Below are 24,293 nucleotides of genomic sequence, written 5' to 3'. Positions count from 1 at the left end.
TCATAAATATCTTCCACGTAGGTACTTAAAGACATTGTCCAGTTACAATTTTATTATATTAATAAAATTAATAACAGAAATACGCCTAATAATTTAGATTAGCAATATTTTTTGTTCATTTTCATTTAAGAGTTTCCTCTTGTCGGTGCAACTAATTCATGCATCTTCCTCCAGCCAGCTCTATCCCAGGCCATATTCTTTATCTCCCTATACGACATGACGCCTAGTGTTTCCTTTATCTGTCCCATGTAGTTAATCCGCGATCTTCCTCTTCCTCTTTTGTCCTCTACCTTTCCTTCTATTATGCTCTTAAAAAATCGTCATGTCGTATAAGGTGGCCTAGCATTTTGCCTCTTCTACTCTTTATTATTTCAATCAACGCTCTCCTCTCGTTTACTTTTTTCAGGACTTCCTTTGTTACACGACTTTTTTTAACTTAAAATATCAAGGCATTACAATGTAAATACGTTAATTATTTTTGTCATTACAGACTTTTGAAGTTACAGAATGTGTCGCATATAGACAGCCAGTAGTAATTTACAAAAAAAAATATTGTCTATTGTTAATAAAAGTTTTTATAAATTCCTACGTTTACTACCATAGATTAGAAAGTGTACTGAGTATATTATACTACGTTTTTGTTTTTTTTTTTATCATTATTATATCATATATTAATTGTACACTGTTAAACACAGACTTCCCCCCTAAGGAGGGATTTTCCAGTAGTTGCCATGTTTGGCAGGCGGTTGACAACCGCAGTTAGGCTTTGGTAATGTTTTAAAAAGGACGCATCTGCCAATCCCTCGACCATTAAGTTCTCCTAGTCACCTCTTAGGACACCATGGGAAAGGAAGACGTGGTCATATTTTATACTGAGACCACATAGTAACGTCTGTTTTTTTTGTGACATGATAATGGAATGGTAACCCTGCCTGCGCTATCGGTATACGTTGGCGGGACACCAGTGAAGGATGATAGGTAAAAATAAAAGCAGATCAATTAGTCCACCGTGATACATTTCACAAGAATTAACCACGATGATTTCCATGGAGAACCGTAAGGAGATCGTCCTAATAGTGTATATTGGGGGGAAACGGATTGTTAGTAATGGAGACTGAGAATCCATTGCTAGCAATATACCCAACCAGGTCGACCTCCTCGCGGTTCTCCCTGAAAACTATCATGATTAATTCCTGATGAATTCATCATGATGGGTTAACTGGCCTGTTTTTATTCTCATCTATCACCCTTCACTGGTGCTCCGCCATGGGAAAGGAAGGCATCTCGTTAGCGCAGGACTGTTTTTTGACATAATAATGGAATGGTAACCCCGTCTACCATTTTCACCCATAAAAAAAAAGTAGTGTATATTGCTAAAAGTAATAGAGCTGATAAATCCCCATTTCTAACAATCTTTTTCCCCTAACGTTAATGTTTAGGTACTACTAAATACGAGGGCTGAATATGAGGTGTGCGATTTTTTTTTTTGTGAAACATACTTATTTCCCCTTTAAGTAGGTATTTGATTTATAATTTTTTTTTTTAATATAATTAAAAATAGTTGTACCTATATACAATTATAGAAAGTACACTCTATTAAAATAGTCAGATGACGTTAAGAGGTAACATACGTATGTACGTTAAGAGTACGTTCTTGCTCGTATACTGGTCAATCAGTAAAATGCACTGAATAAAAACAATTGACATATGGGGAGAAATAAATAATTGTATCTGGCAACACTGATCTGTTCTGTCATTTTTCAATGTTGTTTGAAACTTCAACCGGTTCAATCGTGTGTTTATTAAACTTTTTATCCTTAAATAATTATAGATAACAAACCATGGCGGCTCGTAATATTTTCAAATTGGGTGCATTAGAAGCGCAGAGGACCGCATTCCTGCTATGCGACATACAAGAGACGTTCAGACCTCATATAAAATACTTCGGCGAAGTGGTCAGAGTGGCGAATAAAATGGTATGTAATTGTTATATAATACTTATTATCTATTATTGCTCACTATCAACTCGATCTTTGATACTTGCGTTGTTTATTAGCGTATTAGATGTGATAATACCGTGCTTAATTGATTATAAATAACCTCTTGATTATCTCTTTGCGACTTAGGAATTGATAAAATAAGAAATAATTTATATTTGTAGCAACTACTGACTCTTTGCCCGCTACATTTAAAGGATGGGATAACCAATTAATTGAACCATTTCTAGATATAAAACATACACGAGTTTCTAAGTTAGACCTTCAGAAATATTATTGTGTAAACTGCATCCAATTTGGTGAAGTAGTTTTTGCGTGATATTGGTATAAATATATATACACAAACATAAAATATCTATTAATTATTATTTTGGGTTCTATTGATATTATATTTACTGAGACTTTTCATATCAAATTTTCTTTAATATCTGTCATGTACAAATACTGTCTAGTTACTATTTGATTATATTAATTTTTTTTTTTAAATGAATATGAAATAGTAACCTCCTCTGGGCTGTCGGTTAAGTCGGCAGGCTACCTGTAAGTTCCAGTAAGTCAAATCTCATTGGCATGTTGGGACCAATTCACTAGAAATTAAGCATTATGGTTTCCAAGGCGACCATGTAAAGATTGACATGTTACCAGAAGTGAGGGCTATTAGTACTCATTACTAATAATTATCTACCCACTATGAGAGCCTCTATGTTTAGAATTCTCTATATTTTTCTCTTTATTGCAGGCTATATCGTTATAGCCGTAGAATACTGACGGATCTTTATATGTAATATTTGTCAGATCCGTCAGTATTCTACGACTATGACGATATATTACTTATATTTAGTATATTTAGAAAATTTTATTACTATTATATAAACTCATAGACAAAAGGACAAAAAATATTAAAAATGTATTATTTTTATATTATAAACTAAATATTTCAACAAAAAAAGATTGGATATTAAAATTTTTTTCAACAAAATTTTTTTTTATAGTTTTTGCTTTATTGCAATTATTTAAAAAAAAATTTAAGTGAATAATAATTTTTAATTAAGATTTTATGAAGTTTAAATCCCATCTGCACTTTGAAATTTTTCAATTGCATGATAATTACTGTGAATATTAGTAGATATATTTTAATAGTTTTTTATTATTTTAAGATTTATATTTATATAATTTTTACTGCATTTAAACATACATTACAATTAGAAACAATGTAAGCAAGTAATTAATTTATATGTACATATTTATTTACAGGTGGAAGCAGCAAAACATTTCAAAATTCCTGTATATGTTTCGGAGCAGTATCCCAAGGGTCTGGGGCACACCACCAAGGATATCAGTCTAGAGGATGCTGCATTGGTATATGAGAAGACTAGATTCTCCATGTACACACCAGAACTGCAGGAAAGACTGAAGAAGGATGTGCCAAATTTAAGCTCTGTTGTCTTGTTTGGGATTGAGGTAAATAATAAGTGTTATGACATTTTTTTAAATAGATGACAATGATATGGTAACCCAGTCTGCCTAACGGTATACTGGGGCACCAGTGGGAGATGATAGGTGAGGATGAAAAGGTATGTCAGCTTTTTTTTTGTTGAGTGAAAATGGAATGGTAACCCTGCCTGCGCTAACGGGTTACACTGACAGAACACTGGTGAATGGTGATAGATGAGAATGAAAACAGGCCAGTTAGCCCATTATGATGACTTCATCAGGAATTAACCATGATAATTTCCAGGGGGAACCGCGAGGAGGTCGACCTGGTTGGGTATATTGCTAGCAATGGGATTCTCAGTCTCCATCCAGTTAGGCTTTCATGATGATTTCACTTGTAACTGGGCACTATGATATCCAGGGGGAACGGTGAGGGGGTCAACCTGACAGGAGGGTGTATTTATTTTATTTATTCATTAGTACATATATGTGTATATGGCGGACTTAATGCTAAAAGCATTATCTGCCAGTCGACCATAAGGAAGTGTCAGAATACTCGAATGCGGTACTAGTAATTATTGATATACATACTAAAATTACATAAATGAATAAATAAATAATATTATTATTATTGTATTACTAGCCATGGGAATATATATTTTTTTTATTTATTATTACAAAAATACAGAATTACAGAAAGTATGTTACATTAAGCATTGAAATCACTTAGGTTTATATGAATGCTAAATACATTAAAACTGTTTAACATGTATTAAAATCATGCAATAAGTATTGTTCCATTAGTAACAATCTCTTCTCCCCCCAGTGTCACAAAATTACACTAATAGCCTGGTCGTCACACTAGGATAGCTTGTATTATGAGAAACTGGGTGACAAACATTTGGGAGCATTGTTCTTATTGATACCTGCTGCTGATTTTCACCACCGTATAACCCGCCACAAACTAAAGTTCCATCCTATATTATATTCCTTTTTAAAAGGCCGGCAGCACACCTGCAATGCCGCTGGTGTTGTGGGTGATCATGGGCGGCGGTAGTCACTTACCATCAGGTGAGCCGCATGCTCGTTTACCACCTGCATTGTAAAAAAAAATTACCCAAAACTCTAATAAATAGAAAACTGTTTATTTTCACATTAAGTCTGTTGTGGCAGAGGGAATGGAGTGTATAAGGCCTCTGTTATTTTCATGCGCTTCTCCTAAATATCACATACAAAAAAGATCCTAAAATACATTTCTATTTACTCCTTTTCAGGCTCACGTTTGCATCGAACAAACAGTTATAGACCTGCTGAATGAGGACATTGCTGTCCATGTCCTGGCTGACGGTGTCTCGTCCAGGTCTCTAATGGACAGAGGACTTGCTTTCCAGGTTAGTAATCATAGATATAGTAGTATAAAAATAAACCCAAAATTTATAATTAAAGATTTGTGTCCCACAAAAAAAACTGACTTCATTGTGGCAAAATCAGTTATTTAAATTTAAAAACTAAACAACTGAACTGCTTTTGGTAAAATTACTATGAGACTATTTTGTAAGTTTTTTCTTTCAGACAAAAAAAGAATTTTCCACATCGGTTTTGGGCTGAAGTATTTATAAGTGACAAAAAAAAAATAACCAAATGGAGTTCAGGCCCTCTAGACAAGTGGCAAGCGAATTTATTGATGGAATCGACATCGCTGGCAAGTCCATGTGATAAAATGAGATAGCAACGTTTGATGTCTCATTCCAATTCATGGAATCGCTTTCGATAACGATTCCATCGATAGACTCGCTTGGTACTTGTCTAGTGGGCCTAATTTGGTTTAGAAGTACTATATAGAAAAACAAGTGGATAGGGACTTACCCCAATGAATTAGCTGTGGCGTCAACATGTCGTGCCAGTATAGAAAATAATTAAAGACTGTATCCCATTAATTTATCTTTAATTGTGACAAAACTCACTATTTTCTATGCGCCACTGTGTTAGGTTGACTGGAAGAGATCTCTTTTAGAGATAAGTTCGCCTTTGCTAACATTGTTATTAACTTATTGTTGTTACTGTATGTTTTAGTGCAATAAAGAATATATATATATATATATATATATATATTTTTTTTTTTTTTTTTTTTTTTTTAAAATCAATATATATATATATATATATTGATTTTATTTAGTTTATACTGAATTACTGAAGCGATTTTGATATAATTTATATCGGTCCAAATTGTAAATATATCTGGCAGAGTAATGAGAGAATAATAGCTCCTTCTTTTTGAAGTTACGTGAAAAAAAAAAGAGAATATCTTCATCTAAATGCTTCGAAGATAAGGCTTAATAATATCTTGTTTTCAGCGCATGCAGTCCCTGGGCTGTTTTGTAACTACTTCGGAAAATGTTCTGTTTAAACTACTCAGAGATAAGGATAACTCTGTTTTCAAATACATATCCAAACTTAATAAAGAACCCACTGTTGACACGTTGGGATTTGATAATAATAACATATCATCTAAACTGTAGAGATTCGTTCCAATATATGTTTATAATACAGTATAATACAGTACTATTTTAAGGATTAGATTTCTGTAACTAATACTTAGTTACAGAAATCTAATCCTTAAAATTCGTGTTATTATATCAACCGTTACCCGTCCACCGCTGGACGTAATCCTCCCCCATAGACTGCCATAATGAACGGTTCTGAGCCACCTGCATCTAATTAAAGTTATGTTAAATATATTCGTAAAACTTATTGCATTAAATTTTTCGACTTGTCGCTCTTAACTACAGTAACAGGGAGGTCCGTGGCTACTACGTGGGCCGGTGCTGGCAGGGAGCCGGTCTAGTTCCTTGCCATCAGATATGTTGAAGCGTAAAGCAATCATGTATGGTAACCACAATAACAATTAATTGGGTCTTCCAACTCTCTGATATATGAGGAGGGTTAGGTGGGGCCTCGGGGCGGACCCCTTTGCCCCAGCTTCAACTCGGGGACGACTACCCCCGGATCACTGGTACTATACCTCTCTGGGTAATGAGGTGCGGTCTTCTAACATTTACAGTTGTTAAATTCATTTTATACACATCTGTTACTCTAGCGCCATTCTGGAGGGATTTGGAACTGTTATTTACAGCTTATAACTACTGGAAAATCCCCCCAAGGGGAAAGCTTATGTTCAACAGTGGACCGTTAAAGATTGATATGACAGTTTACAGTTGGACACTTGCTTACTATTCTCTGATATGAGATAGTTTTCCTTAGCTCTACTATCTATAAATACTTAAAATATACTAAAGATTTCGAATTTAGGGATACATTATACTATGTTAGAGAAGCGCGGATATGAATCAATTCGATTTATTTTCGATAATCGATTATTGTTTTTTATTCATTTTGCATTGCATGGCAATACGGATATATAATCATTTGCCTGAAAGTATCAGAAATTGTAATAATTTGTCCTATTACAAAAAAAAGCTCTTCAAGCTATTTATGGATAAATGTTATTACTCAGTAAATGAGTTTTTAAATGATAAAATAATTATAAATGATTAGATATGTGTTCACTTTGTGTTGTGTATATTTTTAATGATTTTATATTACAATGTATTGACATGATCTATTCATGTCAATACATTGTAATATAGAGTCATACAGAAAGTGACAAAATATTATTGCAAATGTTTATGTTATTATGATAAAATTATTTTAATGTTTTGTTTAATAAGTTTTTATATTTGCACGCCTACAGTGTGGCAGAATAAGATTGGACTATTTTTCTTGTAAAGTAACACCTAAAAATGTACCTTATTCCAGCAAATAAATGATTTCAATTTCAATTTCAATTTCGAATGAACATTCGCTGTCTTAACGAATGAAAATTAATTTTATTACGCATTATGTGATTATATTGTAAAATTGAAAATGAATTAATTGTCATTATTGAGTTTTTAGTCAAGAGGTTTATTTATTTTTATTTTTTTGTAAAAATACGAAGTTATTTCTATTTGTACAAGTTTTAAAATTGTTAATAAATTATATTTTTGTATGTGATATTATCAATAAAACATTCCACAGTACAAGGGCGTTTTTTTTTTTAATTCCAGCGCTTCCAAAACATCGGCTGCTTCGTGAGTACATCAGAGAATGTGCTGTTCAAATTATTGAGAGACAAAAATCATCCTGTTTTTTTTTCAAATTTCTAAATTGAACACGGAACCGACGCCGGAGGTTTTTGATCAAGGTCTTACTAGGAAGAGTCCAGTGTAGATAAGCGCTTGGCAATACTTTGGAACGCAATGGGGGTTAGAAACCTCACTGTATGTAAATCATAGTAGAATTTGCTTTATATAACCCGCTAATGTAAATGTACCAGTCAGTTAATATTACGCTCTCAGTGCTAGAAACCTATTTAACTCGATGGATAATGTAAGGCACATTCTTGTATGATTCGTATAAAGTGGACGCGACCCCAAGTACATATAGCTCAAACAAAGTCATTTAAATCGTAAACATAAACACATCGAATAAAAAAACAAACGAGATATTTTGTAGATAATTCTACATTGAAAGTATAATTTTTCGTGTTTCATATAAATTTTATTTAGTAAAGAAAGAAGCAGTTTTTTACTCCACAACATGAAATGGTTTCCTTAATCATAAAGTGTATTTAGATCAATTTTATCAAATACATATCTAATATATAAAATTCTCGTGTGGCGATGTTTGTTACCAAACTCCTCCGAAACGGCTTTACCGATTTTTATGAAATTTTGTGTGCATATCGGGTAGGTCTGAGAATTAAAATACAGGGGTTGATCGTAAAACGATGAAAATTTAAAGTTGTATGTATTTTTCAATGCTAAATCATATTAAAATAAAAAAAAAATGTCAAAAAAATAAAAATATATTTTTTAGGGGTGGGTCACCCTTATCATTGAGGGGTATGAAAAATAGATGTTGGCCGATTCTCAGACCTACCCGATATGCACACAAAATATCATAAAAATCGGTAAAGCCGTTTCGGAGGAGTTTGGTAACAAACACCGTGACACGAGAATTTTATATATAAGATAATCAGTATTTATTTAGATAAAAGTAATTCTATTGTGGCCGTGTTGTCCCCGCATAGGCCACCCCTTCCTTTTCCATGAGTGTTCTAAGAGTCAACTAAGGGAACTTAATGGTCAGGAGATGGATGATACTATATAGTGAAATAATATATTTTTTTAGTAAGTAATTATTTCTTTAATTGATAAAATATTTATAATATGTATATTAGTATTTATAAATATTAGAATGGTTTTTTTTTATTTCAGCAGCGACCATTTCAATTGCTCCTTCGCAGACTGCAACACCTGAAAATAAAGAAATAAATCCCATTATAATATTATAAATGCAATGATGGATGCATGCATGTTTTTTTTATACAACTTAGAATGGCAAACAAGCTGACGGCCCACCTGATGGAAAGTGGTAACCGTCGCCTATAGACATGAGCAGTACCATGGACATAACAGAGTGTACTGTTTCGCCCATGATACCGCCCATGCGTTGCCATTCCTGAGGACTCGGGTATGTTTGTAATTTTTCATGCATAAACTACTGAATGCAATAGTTGCAGTTACATCATCTTAATAATTCAAAATATGTAAATCAAACAATGATTTGAAAAGAATCATTACCATGAGCTGTACGGGTCGATTCCTTTGCTTTCCCCTTTGGGATAAAAAATTAGATATGAAGTATATAATTACGTTATACTAAGTCCATGGATAAAATAAAAAGAACCAAAAAATATAATAATCATAGATTAAGAAAGTCTACGTTGGTGGTTCTTATTCTTAGAGTTAGTAATAAATAAAGATTTCGAAATAGAATAGATGGAATGCATAATTCACATAGTGTTGCTCGTTGTATTTAATACTTTGCCAATGTATTAGAGAGGGATAGATATATAATAACGCATCTGCCTTTTAACTAGTCTGTAGAAGTCAAATTCAATAAAATATGCCACTTGGCTTTATTGGCCGTATTCAGATACAACCTGCTTGCATACTTTCTACATAAACTGTGTCGAATATATAATCTAGTAATGTAAAATTTGTTATTGACAAATAATAGACATATCAATATTAACAAACATTTTACATACACATTTTCTATACACTAGCCTGCTATGAATTGAGAAAAATAGCAACTGATGGTGTATCTTTCGTCCTCTTTTTACTAATTATATTTGCATAAAAAGAAAGGAGGCAACCATATGATTTAGTTTTTATCATTCCTTCTATGTAATTCCTTGTTCTTAGAAATATACATTTCACTGCTGCCTGCTGCATTGTAGAGACAACGGTGATTCCGTAGAATGAGAATAGTTATTCTCTGCGGTGTTTATTTGAATTTTTTTATTTTATTTTGGCAAGAGGCTAGTGTTACTCATTATGCCACTAACAAACTGGAAAATTGGCAAGGGGCTAGTGTTGCCCATGACGCCACTCACAAACTGGAAATTTGGCAAGGGGCTAGTGTTGCCCATTACGCCACTCACAAACTGGAAATTTAGCAAGAGGCTAGTGTTACTCATTATGCCACTAACAAACTGGAAAATTGGCAAGGGGCTAGTGTTGCCCATTACACCACTCACAAACTGGAAATTTGGCAAGAGGCTAGTGTTACTCATTATGCGACTAACAAACTGGAAATTTGGCAAGGGGCTAAAGTTGCCCATTACACCACTCACAAACTGGAAATTTGGCAAGGGGCTAGCATTGCCCATTACACCACTCACAAACTGGAAATTTGGCAAGGGGCTAGCATTGTCCATTATACCATTAACAAACTGGAAACTTGATACAATATTAAAAAGGATCGGGAATGATTTTGGTATTAGTGGTCGTAGATTTTTAATTTGATTTTATTATGAGAAATGAAAGAAGGAATCAAAAAAGAAGAAGAAAGAAAGAGTTCTAGATCATAGGGTTTTTTGTTGGATGAAAATGGAATGCTAACCCTTCCTGCGCTAACAGGATACGCTGGCAGAGCACCAGTGAAGGGTGATAGATGAGAATGAAAACAGGCCAGTTAGCCTATCATGATGAATTCATCATGAAGAATTAATCATGCCAGTTTCCAGGGGGAAACGCGTGGAGGTCGACCTGGTTAGGTATATTGCTAGCAATGGGATTTTTAGTCTCCATTACTAACAATCCCTTTCCCCCTAGGCATAAAATGGATGTAGGTAAAGGAATTATTTTTGAGCGAGGACTGACCATATATACAAGGAGCAGGAAAAGAAAATGTTATTAAGATCACCTACACCAGAGGGAGACTTTGTACAAAAGTCGATTCCTTGGGTACCCCTGTCCCATTCGTGTTTCTACCGTGAAGCAGTTGTGTTTGCATGGCTGTGTTTCGGTTTGAAGGGTGGGATATGGCGTGAATTTACAGGGTACAGAGGAATAACATCTGAGTCCTCAGGAATAGCAACACATGGGGGGTTATCATGGGCGTAACAGTTATAGTCTGTTATGTCCATGCTACTGCTCATGTCTATAGACGATGGTTATCATCTTCCATTAGGTGGGCCGTCAGCTTGTTTGCCATTCTAAGTTGTATAAAAAAAAAAAAAAAACATCTTTACCACATTCATATATGTTATTCTCTACTATAGGAAGTTGTAATGGTTAACCGTTGAGAAACGAATCTATTCCTTTATTGTAATTAATAAAAATGGATTTGGACGAATTTTGAAGTCCTTAGAGTTTACATTAATACTGGGTCCAGTAGGAGACGCTGCGATGAGTTTCTGGAGTCCAGAACATGCAGAATTTCCAGAATCTGGACAATGCTTGTCGTGTCTACTAGTATTTAATAGGTACAAATAAAATAGGAATTATTAATATCATTTTAAGGTAGTCAATATTGAACTACCCAATAGTTAAATATACAATAACTCGCGTACAGCTGTCTAATTATTATTAGAGCTTAGTAAACGGGTACTACTTGTTAACCCACACCGCCATCTAGTATCAAACTAAGCAAGCTTATTCAATTTTTTTTTTAATAGATGAAAATGAAATGGTAACCCCGCCCGCGCTATCGGTATACACCGACGAGGCACCAGTGACAGATGATATGTGAGAATGAATGCAGGTCAGTTGGCCCACCATGATGAATTCGACAAGATTCCCAGGGGGAACCGCGTGGAGGTCGACTTGAGAGGGTATATTACTAGCAACGGGGCTATTAGATCTCATTACTAACAATTCCTTTCCCCCCAGCTTATACTATTAATATTAGACAATTGATAGATATACTTTTAAATATGTTTTTGAAATTATAATAAAAAAAATATCCAAAAAAATATCCAGGTCCATACCAACAGACATGCTCGTGCGTATGTCGAACCCATAAATTACAGGTGTTAAATCTAGAGCGTAGGTAATATACAGGCTATGTTACCTACGCTCATTATTACAGAATTCATAAAAACTAAGCCAGTGCACAAATGATCCCTAGAAAGATGGAATTTATAGATTATTGCATTATCTACGAATGGGCGGTAGAATCATAAAAAATGATTAAGTTTACTTGAATAAATTAAAACAAAACTGCCAACTTTTTATAACAATATTTTAATTATTTACTTTCAACCGACTACAAAAAGGAGGTTCTCATTTCGGTTGTATTTTTTTTTAAGTTTGTTACCTCATAACTCTGGCAGTTGGAAATTATTATTTTTTATCTGAAAGGATATGCTTACAGACTTGCCCCATAAAAGGTTTAACAAAATCAGTACAGTTTTTAAATCAAAATAACTAGTTTTGTCATAACTAAAGTGGGTTTTTTTTTGTGGAACACATTTTTTTTTATTTATTTTATTGTATATGTCTGGTAAAAGCAAAAGCAAGTAAAAAGCGGTGGGGTTATTGCTTAAAAAATAAAAAAGCAATGTTAAAAAAAATAAATTTAATAAGCAAACTACAACAGTAATATTCGACTAAACATTCTAAGTTTTCACATATCAGCTCTACTTAAAAATTCATAATGTTGTTCAGTATCTGAAATAGGAAATATATACTGAAAGCTCGGTTCTATAAAAATATAGGCCGTTACAGATAGGGGATAAAAAATAATAAGAGAAAAAGCTATTTACATTGTGAATTAACACACTGAGTAATGTTTCGTAGACACATTAGATTGAAAATATATTAATGTAGATGGAATTGTGTCTCTGCAAAGAAAAACGGCAGCTTCAATTGGCACAAAATTAATATGAAACCAACAAGACAACATCAATTAGAAAAAGAATTATTAAAATCGGTTCAGAATTAGTAACGTAACATATAAAAAAAACAGATAAATTAAGAAACTCCTCCTTTTGGAAGTTGCTTAAATAAATAAAAACTACAAGCCATAGAGAACCTAATGAAGTTTGTTTTAACAAATGATAGATTATGAAATTTATTATTTCATATAGAAGAATATAATTGGGTCGATTCTGATGCGCCTTTTTCCTCAACCTGTCCTCTTAAGTTAATATTTTAATGAATGAATGGGTATACTTTATTTGCATTATACAATATAGGAAATAAGCAAGACAAGTTACAAACACAACGATACTAATTTTAATTGGATAGTTTCGCGAGAAGTTATTACTTTATGGACCATCATAAATTAAATCTATATAAATAAAACAAAATCGGGTTAGTTACGCCAATTATAACGCCAGAAGGGCGAGGCAGATTTTGAAGGTCTATGATTTATTAGATTCGTTACCGCATTGAATAACAGAATAACTAATAAAATATTGGAAAGATTCTGGTAAAAAAAATACATATAAAAATGATTTAAGACTATCAGTCAGAATTTGTACTTAAATCTATTAGTCTTTTTACTTAAATCTAAATCTAAACAACGCGGTTTCAGAGATGTTTTCTTCCACGAACACTCAGGTTATGGAATGAGCTCCCTGCCGAGGTTTTCCCAAGAGACTACAGCATGGGGTTCTTCAAAAGGGGGGTAAAGAGGTTTCTTTAGGGTCGGCAACGCACGCGTAATACCTCTGGTATTGCAGGCGTTCATAGGCTACGGTAACCGCTTACCATCAGGTGGGCCGTATGCTTGTTTGCCACCTCAGTGGTATAAAAAAAAAATTAAGTTCATATTGGTCCTTACATTGGTTCTTTAAATTGAAATTTGAATTTTAAAGTTGAACTTTAAAAGAAAAGTGCACCTCAGTATCAACCCCAAAATACTACCAAATCTTTTTATCCTCATGGTTTAAAAGGCGATTAAGCAAAGGGAGTAGAATAAACCAACGTAAGAAGAAAATTTGGTAGTTATTATCAAGCAACATACACGATATTGTAAATCATCAAAGTGGTAATCTGAAGAGCAGGTTAATTTTAACGAATAAGGAGTTATTTTGTGGAAGGTTGATTGATCTGAATTATTTTGTTTAATTCTGCTATTATGGCATAAATGATAGCGGAGTTAAACAAAATACCTAATGGTAATCAATTAACCAGAAGTAGAATGGCTGAGATGATGATGACGATGAACTAGAAGTAAGTTAATATTATTTACGAAGACCAGTGCCCAGTGAGGTGTTAAAATGCCTAAGAGCCTGCGCCTAAATGCGCAAGGCCTCAGAGAGCGACAGTAGGGCGTAGTACAACAAACGTCTATTTTGCTGGGACAGATAAAAAAATCTATATTGGGCTTTGATGGTGTGATAAGAATTACTCATATTTAATGTCAAAATAATCTTTGATGATGACGGTAAGTTTATTTGACAAGTTAATGTTAAAATAAATCACTTATGTAATTAAATGTTAGAAATGATAATAGAGAAGTTTTGTAAATATTAGTATTTATTAAAAATAACAATTTAATTGTAACAAACTAAAACTTAACAACTTAAATACATAAACAACCAAATAAACTTTTAATCAGCATATTAGTATATAAAAAAATAAAGCCATATTTGGCTAGGTATATGATATTAGCGTTAATATAATAATTAATGAAAAATTATATTGCCACATTTATTAGTTTATAAGCTCTACCCTTATCGGTTTGTGTGAATTAGATAGCTTTTTTTAGTAATTAATAACAAGTTAAATACATTTTTAAAATATATTTTTAATGCAGTTTCTGCTTTTTAGGGCCCTTTACGAAATAAAAAACACCCTTTCAATTTTATACCAATTATAAAATTTTAAGAAAGAAGCTATCCAAAAGCCATCTAAATTAGTGCCAAAGACTTTTTAGGGCATTAGTAATATTTATAAATGTTAATCAGTTTGTCAAATTTGTTGATCAATGTAATATAAATAATGATAGTGGAATTAAACAAAATAATACGAATCCAATAGCAAGTAATAGCGGAAATAAACAAAATAATACTAATCTCTTAGCTGGATAGTAACAATTATGTTAGTAAATACTTTATAATCTGATTCAAAAGAACCAAGCCATTCAAATTAGTGCCAAAAAAAATGTACTAAGGCATTAGTAATATATAGGAGCGCTACTTAAACAACTTGTTGAGTTTATGCATTACCTGCGCGACGGTCTGCTCTCCCAGCGGGACGTCTTCGGTTCGAAGCGCGGCGCGACCCACAATAGACATGGGGTCAGAGTCCAAGATCACTCTAGAATGTACACGATTTCAGGTGAGCTGCATGTTTAATAATTAGTTTTACTAATTTTATTTATACTTTTATAAAAGCGAAAGATTGTAAGGATGTTTATTATACTTACATACAAAAACTACTGAATGAAATTTGCAACATGGATAGTATCCTAGTTTGTACAGTTATGTTGCTAAATGTCTAACTTAAAATCTGATGTTTTATTTTGATATCCTCATCATCATCATATCAGCCTCTAACCGTCCACTGCTGAACATAAGCTTCTCCCTTGGGGGGTTTTACTAGTAGTTGCTACGCTTGGCATACGGATTGGCAACCGCAGTTAGGCTTTAGAGATGTTTTAAGAGGGACGCTGCTGCCCATCCCTTAGTCACCTCTTACAACACTCAATCAAATGGGATCACACGGACATTGGCATTTTATGCCTGCTGTAAACTGTTGTCATTAATTCTTAATGATCCAACAGATAGCTGTCTTCATCCTCACTTATCACCACTCACTGGTGCCAGCTTATGCCGATAGCGCAGGCGGGATTACAATTTCGGCACATAAAAAATTCACATGGGGTAGAATTCATGGGCATGACAGTGCACTTCGTGGCATTGTTCATGTCTATAGGTGACGATTATGACTTTTTATCAGATGGGTTGTCAGTTTGTTTGGCATTCTAAGCATCATAAAAAACAAAAATACAAGATCCTTACCCTCCGTCGCAAATCTCGTCGAAGGCGAGCATAACAGCGTCCAAGTTATCAATCAAGGTGCGCCAATCTACGTTCCTTCGGAGCAGTATGCTCACAGACTCGTATAAAGCGTTCAGCACCGACTGAAGGATGAGCTGTCAATTAAAGATAAGGAAAAATGTGAAAATGAAGAAGCTATGTTGTGATTCACACTTGCACATCCATGTTTAGTAAACTGTATTGTATAGATTTTGGATAATAAAAACACTGTATAAATAATAAAATTAATTAAATGTATTTAAGGAGCCATTATACTTGGTATGGCTACATATTGCAGAGCATAGTAGAATTTGTTTAAAGGGATAAGGCAGTGGAAATTACGGAGGCATAACAACATAGTTCTTAAGAATGGCAATGGATGACCACCATGAATGTTACAGCACATTCTGTGGTGTCCATAGTGTTGTATATACCTGCTGTCTGGTTATTGCTTTTACATTAGGTGGGTCATCAGCTTGTTTGCCATTCTAAGTAACATAAAATATAACTTTTTTTAGTTAGACTGTAAATATTTGGCTAAAAAGGCTTCCACTTATTCCTACCTTGGTGGTAGGCCTATTCTATCACAGCTCTATGATTTATTACATATTTTAAATGCTATAGCCTATAATAGATATATACTCTTTATCATTTGTAATTTCTTGTTTAATATTAATCGGAATCATGCCATACCTCATTCTCATGTGAGCTGCCCATAACATAGAAGAATAAGTTGAGGTTACTCTTGTAGACGCACGTCAAACCTTCTAACATTATGATTTCGGCGTTCGCTCTGAAATTGTAAATAAATTTGCATCAACAACAATAATTGATTCTTTTAATTTTAATTATAGTAGATAATTTTAACAAACCATTAATACCTGTCAGTTGATTAGAATTATTTTGTATAATTCTGCTACAATAAATATACTAATAATAATAGTAATCAACCTTCAAATATTGGTAGTTGCACACATACTAATGGTAGCGGAATTAAACAAAATAATTCCAGGTTGTTAGAATTATTTTGTTAATTTCTACTACTATTAGTACCTGATATAATGAGTCATCAAATGTTGGCAGTTATACATATATCGTCATAGTCGTAGAATACTGATGGATCTTACAAATATTACATATAAAGATCCGTCAGTATTCTACGACTATGACGATATACTAATGGTAGAGGAATTAAACAAAATTAAATAAAACTTATATCATTAGATTTTATTTTTTAAATAAAAATTATTGAAATTTTAAAAACAACACTCTCCTCACTTCTAATTGCTGTGCCCAACAGGGTCTACAATATACTTTATTAATTATTAGATTGATTATTAGATGTTTCAAAATAATATTGTAGAATGCAATAAATAAATTGAATTGAAAATAATTCTGATAATCAACTATCAAGAGATATGGATTTCTGCTGATGACCATGATTATGAAGTAATACTTAATTCAGTAAAAAAAATTAACATCTTACTTTGTTCTTTGACACGCAGGCACATAAAGTTGTCTAGTAAATCAAGTCAGGTCATCATGTATAATGTAGCTTTGACACTCTTAGCATTCTTTTTTTAAATGGCTTTAAAATAATAACAGATTGTGTCTCTCGCAAAAGAAACCAACTTCGATTATTACACAACCAATTTCCATGATCTAAAAATTAATCTACTGAACTGATATTGATAAAATTTAGTAAATTCTTTTCTTATCTGAAAGGATATACTTACAGATTAGTCCTATTGAAATTTTATCAAAATCGGGTAAGCAGTTTAGTTATGAAATTTTTTTTAAAGATTTTGCCACAGTCAAAGTAAGTCTTTTTTATGGAATAAAAACTACTTATGGGTGAAGGCTGATAATTTCTTTCTCACCTGTGTGTTTTATTGAACAGATTCTTCTCAAAAGCTTTCTGTTCTTTGGTCGTTGGCAAGACATTTTTGTCATAATATTTAGCGAGAACTCTGTTTCCATCATTGTCCAGTATGCACATGCCTTTGACAATGTAAAGTGTTGGTTCCTGAAATTAAACAGTTATAAATTGTGTTTATTTGAACAATTTTGGACTTAGCCTGATGATTGGGTCATAGGCCAGTGAGAATACAGTTACTTTAGACCATTAATTATCAATCTACCAGAGGGAGACTTTGTACAAAAGTCATTGCTTGATATCTCTGTCCCATTTGTGTTTCTATGATGAAACAATTGTATTCGCATGTCTGTGTTTTGGTTTAAAGGGGGTTTAATGGATGAAAATGGAATTATATCCCCGCCCACGCTATCGGTATACATCGATGAGGCCCCAGTGGAAGATGATAGGTGAGAATGAATGCAGATCAGTTGGCCTACCATGATGAATTCGACAAGAATTAAACATGATGATTTCCAGGGAGAACCGCATGGAGGTCAATCTAAGAGGGTATATTGCTAACAATGGTGCTATTAGACCCCATTACTAACAATCCCTTTCCCCCCCGGTTTGAAGAGTGGGATATGGCAGTGACTTCACAGAGTACAGAGGAATAACACCTGAGTTCTCAGGAATGGCAACACCTGAGAACTCAGGTTGTATGGGGTATACAACCTGAATACGGAATGGGGTATCATGGGTGAAATAGTATACTCTGTTATGTCCATGGTACTGCTCATGTCTATAGGCGACGGTTACCACTTTTCATCAGGTGGGCCGTCAGCTTATTTGGCATTATAAGTTGTATAAAAAAAAAATCTATTTTTTTGCAAATGAATAGAGCTCTGCATGGTAAGCTTCTTAAATGTCCTATTTGATTAATAAATATAAAAATGGAGAAGGAATGAATTTGCTACTCCCATTGACTAGAATTCATTCTTAGCAATATATATATTATTAGTTCCACAATATTTTGAATCCAATATCCTCAATCCACAATACCAATTAATATGGCTAATTCCCAGTAAATCAGTCATGATGGGATATCTTATTTAACTTTATCTACAACTGTAATCCCTTACACTAGTGCAACACCAATCACCACTGAGACGGTATACCATTAACACAGGCAGGAAAACCACTTTATTTGTATCTTTAAAAAAAAAATACAAATGTACTCATGTGATTGTGATGCACTTAATGATAACTGATGTGATAGGTTTACATACTTATTGATGGATAAATTGATAGAAATTCAAGTCTGTGCTAGGATAAAGGACGGTGTAGGTAAAGGGTTAAAATTTGTTATCTAAGATTGTTTAACAATACCTATTGACGATAATTTCGGTAACGTTCTCTCAGCAAATGTAAAAGGTTTCTATTTTTTTACCAATAGGTACAAATTGGCGATGTTTTACTCTAGTAAAATGATAAAAAATGTATACACAAAACACAACGAGATTTGTCCAGTTTATTACATAAATAATAATTTATAAAAATTAAGCTCTAAATGTTGGGAACTTTTGACCAACTATATTGTAATTCAAATGCAATAATAAGTAACAAATATTAGGACTATGAACAGTTAATATATTAAATATTTAGTTAAAAACTTACAAAAAGCGAACCCTCCATCGTCGTGTGTACCATTCTGAACTACTAGATTGTTAATAAAGTTAGTTTATATTTGTCTTTTTTGTATTAAAACACAATTTCAATAAAACAGCGTAAAATAAGACACGACGACACGACAACACACATAAGTTGACGTATGACACTTGGCATTGACATTTGTTCCTTTTTTTAGTACGTTTGTTCCGATATGGAATAGGCTAAGGTCGGAGACCATGCTGACTTGACATTTGTTCCTTTTTTTTTTTTTTAGTACGTTTGTTCCGTTTGGAAGACATTTGTTCCAAGATAATGTCATTCTTAGATGACGTTTACTACATTATAGATTAAAAATATAATTATAGTTATCTGTATTTATTCTGAATCTATGGTTGACATACATAGATCAAGACTTACTGAGTTATAAAATTACAAACAAGTATTTTAAAAGTCAAATAAATCTATAAACCTAGTATACTTACGGATGTGTGGCGTATTACTAGCTATAATCCGCCTTTTATATTTTTATACTGATTTTCTATTTCTTATGTTTTACAATTCTGTCAAATCTATATATGTAATATCCGACTGAAAAAGATCAGATAAAGAGAATTACAATATCTAACGCAAGAAAAGGTATGAAAATAAATGCGAAGAAGACGAAGGTAATGGTTTTTGAGAGGAATGAAAGTTTAACGGCATGCCAGATTATGATAGGAGATGAAAAAGTGGAGCAAGTGAGTGAGTTTCTATATTTAGGTTCTTTGTTTACGAATGGGAAGTGTGACAGAGATATTGAGAGGAGAGTAAAAGCGGGAAACAGTGTTAACGGTGCACTGCTCTCGATTATGTCAAGTAAAAATGTATCGAGCAAAGCTCGCCTTGCTATAATTCAAGTAGTACTGACACCAACACTCATGTATGGAAGCGAATCGTGGGTATGGCAGAAGAAGCATGAAAGTAAGATAAATGCTGTACAGATGAGAGCTTAGAGAAGTATGTGTGGTATTACTTTAAAAGATAGAGTAAGAAACAGTGTGGTTAGAGAGAAGTGTGGACTGAAAGACGATGTAGTGACAAAAATTGAAAAAGGAATGTTGCGTTGGTTTGGTCATTTGGAGAGGATGGATGAAAGAAGAATTATTTATCGAGCAAGAATGAATGGAGATGTCGGTAGGGGCCGCCCTAGACGGACGTATGTCGACCAAATAGGCGACGTGCTGAAGAAGGGCCAAATTAAAAGTACCCGTAACCGACGAGCGTGTATGACAAGATTGATGAATGTGGAAGAAGCGAAAGAGGTTTGAATCGAAGCATTTGGCGTTCCATTGTTTCTGCCTACCCTAATGGGAGACAGGCGTGACAGATATATATATGTATGTATGTAGCATTATAATTATCAACTCGTTTCTCTTAAGATGAAGATGAGAATTACTATGTTATTATTTTTTCCGTTTTAAAACAAACAAAATGAATATTGGTTAGTAAAGCCAGATCCACACGGCAGTCTCTTCTCTTCAGTCAGTTCTCTTCATTCGGCCCACTCTTGCATCGATATCGGTTTGGTAAGAAAGAATATGTGTGTATATTACAATCTAGTCCTGTTCAATCTCGAACTGTTTATATTGATCATATCGAGAGAGGACCGAGAGCAACACTATATTGTGAATTCGGCCTAATAGGGAAGTTATCTTACTAGCAAGTCATGGCTTCATAAAAATGATTCGCGTGTATTCTCAGAGTATTTGTATATTCTTAGAGTATTTGCGTATAGTTCACAGCTCTGCTTACATCGTCAGGACATCAAGCAATTTTGGTGTGGGCACAATTATCTATTTGTTCAAAATTTGCAGTATATTTTATAACCACTTTAAACAAGCACATTCGATTATGCTAAAATTTTACATAATTATGTAAGTTTGGTGCCAATACAGTATTTATTATGGTACCATACAATCTGGAGCGGTCTGATGATAGCGACGGAAAGTGATCATAGGAACTTATGAACTATGCATATTAAATCAGTTCTGTTTAGGCTTGTTTAATTTATTTTGATAAAGATTATAACCCTGTGTGGTGCCCAGAGTTTGATGATAAAGTCTGAAGGCTGGTTTTTAAATAGACTTGTTAAGACAGTATTTGTGGCATATCTTTGCTGTAACGTAAAAATAAAAAAATATTGGTTTTTAAATATGGCGTATAAATATATACGGAAAATTATATCGTAAAGTTGGCATTTTTAATTTTATATCAAGCTTGGATTGTATAGACTCATTTTTAACACATTGTTTAAATGTAATGTTTTCCTATAAAAATGATTAAAATATTAACGCCCCTGGGTGGGCTCGAACCACCAGCCTTTCGGTTAACAGCCGAACGCGCTAGCCAATTGCGCCACAGAGGCTCTTGTAATCTTAAGAAAAATACACATATTCATAACCTTGGTAGATAGGTACTTATATATATATATATATATATATATATATATATATATATATATATATATATATATATATATATATATATATATATATATCATAAAACATTTAATTAAATTAAAATTTGTTACAAAAATACCAACTTCACATGAAAAGAATTAGGATGGGATCAAAAAGGGAATAAACCATAACGATTACAAAAATAATTATCAAATCGGTACAGAATTACCTTTAATACGGTACCTCAAACCAAAAAAAATACCTCAGTTATGAGACATCTTGGAAATGAAACCAAGAGTTTACTTCCTCTTTATTTGCCTATGTCAAATACCACAAGGGTTTGTTATACTGTATATTGTTTATTTGTTAATTAGCATGCTGTGTTTCCTTTAAAATAATCGTACACTAAGTATAAATAGACAGTAACTTTAATTTTAAATCTTATCAGTGTAACAATTGCTAGTACTTTTTATTTTTATACAACTTAGAATGGCAAACAAGCTGACGGCCCACCTGATGGAAAGTGGTAACCGTCGCCTATAGACATGAGTACATACGCGACAGACATAGTACACATACGTATATATAATAATTATTTCTTACTCTATGAAAATCTGTAAATAATTATTAGAGTTGATATATTACTAAGATAACAATTTGGACTGGAAAATGTAGGCACAGTACATGAGAGAGAATAAAAAAAAAATGTAATAAAGAGTTTTAATAGGAGCAATGGAAGCAAAAACAATAATATTCAGAAATTCTGTCTGTCTATCCATTTGACAGTCTGTCTGTATGTTTGTATGTCACACAATAACTACTACATCAAATCGAATACAGTTTATACTGAAGTAAGTATACTCGTATATGCACGCGTGGTCCCGCCATAGAATAGGCGACCCCTTCCTTTCCCGTGGGTGTCGTAAGAACCGACTAAGGAAGGCGAGGGATAGGCATCAGCGTCCCTTTTGAAACATCTCGAAAGCCTGATTGCGGTTGCCAATCCGCATGCCAAGCGTGACAACTACTGGCAATACACCCCAAACGGAAGGCTTATGTTCAGCAGTGAAAAGTTATATATATCAGCCTTTATATGACGATGATGAATTATATATCCCTAAAGTCCTGACTTAGGGGGGGAAAGGGATTATTAATAATGCAGATTATCAGTCCAATTGATAGCAATGTACCCTTCAGGTCGACCTCCACGCGGAAACCATCGTGCTGAACTCCGGGTGTTATTCATCACGATGGGCGAATAGACGTGCCTCTTCATTCTCACCTATCATTTCTCACTGGTGCCCTGTAAGCGTATACCGATAGCGCAGGCGGGGTTACCATTCCATTATCATCCATTAAAAAAAAGACCTAACTTAAAATTAGACCTTTAATGATGATGCCCACAGCGACCTTTCATCATCGCACCGCTCATCATCGACAGAGAATTCAGGCTCATACGCTTGAACCGGACTGGTCACGTACAATGTGGTTTTGAAGGAATTTTCGGCCTCTGAAGGAGAATTCTGAAGGAGGTTTCTTCAGGGTCGGCGACGCGCACGTGACACCCCTAGTGTTGTAGGCGTACATAGGCTACAGTGACCGTTTACCAGCAGATGGGCTATATGCTTGTTTGCTATCTTCGTGTTATAATAAAAGATCGATAACTAATTAAATATTTAACAGGTACAGTGTGTATTTGTTCAGGTGTAAAATATCTTGAGTTTCCCTTTGGTTGGCAACTCTAGTGTATGTTTCAAAAGCATAATAAATTATGTTAATTAATATTTATTTTACATAGACACACTTAGAGATAGATGGCGCATACCCTTCAATTATATGAAATAAAACGTGTATCATAAAGAGGTGAAGTTTGTGAGTTTGGATGTTCGGGATAATCTGTGGTACTACTGATCCATTTTGAAAATTCTTTCGCTGTTATAATGGTATATTATTCCTGCGTGCCATAGACTACTGTTTACTTTGGTAAATATATATTTTCAATAATTAATCACAATAAATGTAATTGAAGTCGGTAAAAATTCTATAATATGGCGTATGCTGCATGAACAGTTTGTAACAAAAATAATAGCAGTTTTATAACAAAAATATTAAATACTTTTAGCGTTATAAAAAACTCCGCGACACTATATATCTAAGTTTAATATTTTAGCTAAAAAAGAAGGATTTTATGTCAAGATTAAAATGAATTTTACATGCAGTTCATTTTAAAATGTTAGAGAATATTAGTGCAGTACTTTCACACACGCCAAAATACTAGCCTTACTAAAATATATTAAAGAGTTTAAAAGTTACAAAAACAAATATTGCACCCGTGCGAAGCCGGGCTGGTTACTAGTTACTAAATAAACTGCGTTGGGGGGAAAGGGATTGTTAGTAATGGAGACTGAAAATCCCGTTGCTAGCAATATACCCCACCAGGTCGACCTCCACGCGGTTCCCCCTGGAAACTATCATAATTAATTCTTCATGATGAATTCATCATGATGGGCTAACTG

At 33.6% G+C, this 24,293-nt stretch overlaps 2 protein-coding genes and 1 non-coding gene across 6 annotated transcripts; 1 reads left to right on the top strand and 2 right to left on the bottom strand.

Moving 5' to 3' along the window:
• Window positions 1-1,752: 1,752 nt before the first annotated feature.
• On the top strand, window positions 1,753-8,839 carry LOC113515272 (isochorismatase domain-containing protein 1-like). Of its 3 annotated transcripts, XR_003402200.3 has the most exons (5): window positions 1,753-1,976; window positions 3,252-3,458; window positions 4,706-4,822; window positions 7,538-7,750; window positions 8,750-8,839. XR_003402200.3 is itself a non-coding variant. In XM_026899430.3 (4 exons), exons 1-4 carry the CDS (start codon window positions 1,842-1,844, stop codon window positions 7,634-7,636), a joined length of 558 nt encoding a protein of 185 aa, XP_026755231.2. In that variant the 5' UTR covers window positions 1,753-1,841; the 3' UTR covers window positions 7,637-8,049. The 3 variants fall into 3 exon arrangements, 2 of the variants coding, with proteins under 2 accessions (XP_026755231.2, XP_026755228.1); XM_026899430.3 differs by lacking the exon at window positions 8,750-8,839 and having other exon boundaries at window positions 7,538-8,049; XM_026899427.3 differs by lacking the exons at window positions 7,538-7,750; window positions 8,750-8,839 and adding an exon at window positions 5,786-7,270.
• LOC113509236 (coatomer subunit zeta-1) lies at window positions 8,655-19,512 on the bottom strand. 2 transcript variants are annotated; one of them, XM_026892554.3, is made up of 6 exons: window positions 19,346-19,512; window positions 17,694-17,839; window positions 16,507-16,606; window positions 15,796-15,929; window positions 15,001-15,091; window positions 8,655-8,788 (listed from the first exon to the last, which is right to left on the bottom strand). In XM_026892554.3, exons 1-6 carry the CDS (start codon window positions 19,376-19,378, stop codon window positions 8,741-8,743), a joined length of 552 nt encoding a protein of 183 aa, XP_026748355.2. In that variant the 5' UTR covers window positions 19,379-19,512; the 3' UTR covers window positions 8,655-8,740. The 2 variants fall into 2 exon arrangements, with proteins under 2 accessions (XP_026748355.2, XP_026748356.2); XM_026892555.3 differs by lacking the exon at window positions 8,655-8,788 and adding an exon at window positions 12,387-12,493.
• A 2,157-nt stretch (window positions 19,513-21,669) lies between these two features.
• Window positions 21,670-21,743, bottom strand: Trnan-guu (transfer RNA asparagine (anticodon GUU)). The gene has a single exon. It is a non-coding gene; the product is annotated as a tRNA-Asn (tRNA).
• Between the last annotated feature and the right edge of the window lie 2,550 nt (window positions 21,744-24,293).

This window comes from Galleria mellonella, unplaced genomic scaffold, assembly GCF_026898425.1.
Source record: "Galleria mellonella isolate WM207_F2 unplaced genomic scaffold, CSIRO_AGI_GalMel_v1 utg1789, whole genome shotgun sequence".
Lineage (NCBI taxonomy): Eukaryota > Metazoa > Arthropoda > Insecta > Lepidoptera > Pyralidae > Galleria > Galleria mellonella.
This window is presented reverse-complemented; position numbering and strand designations above follow the sequence as displayed.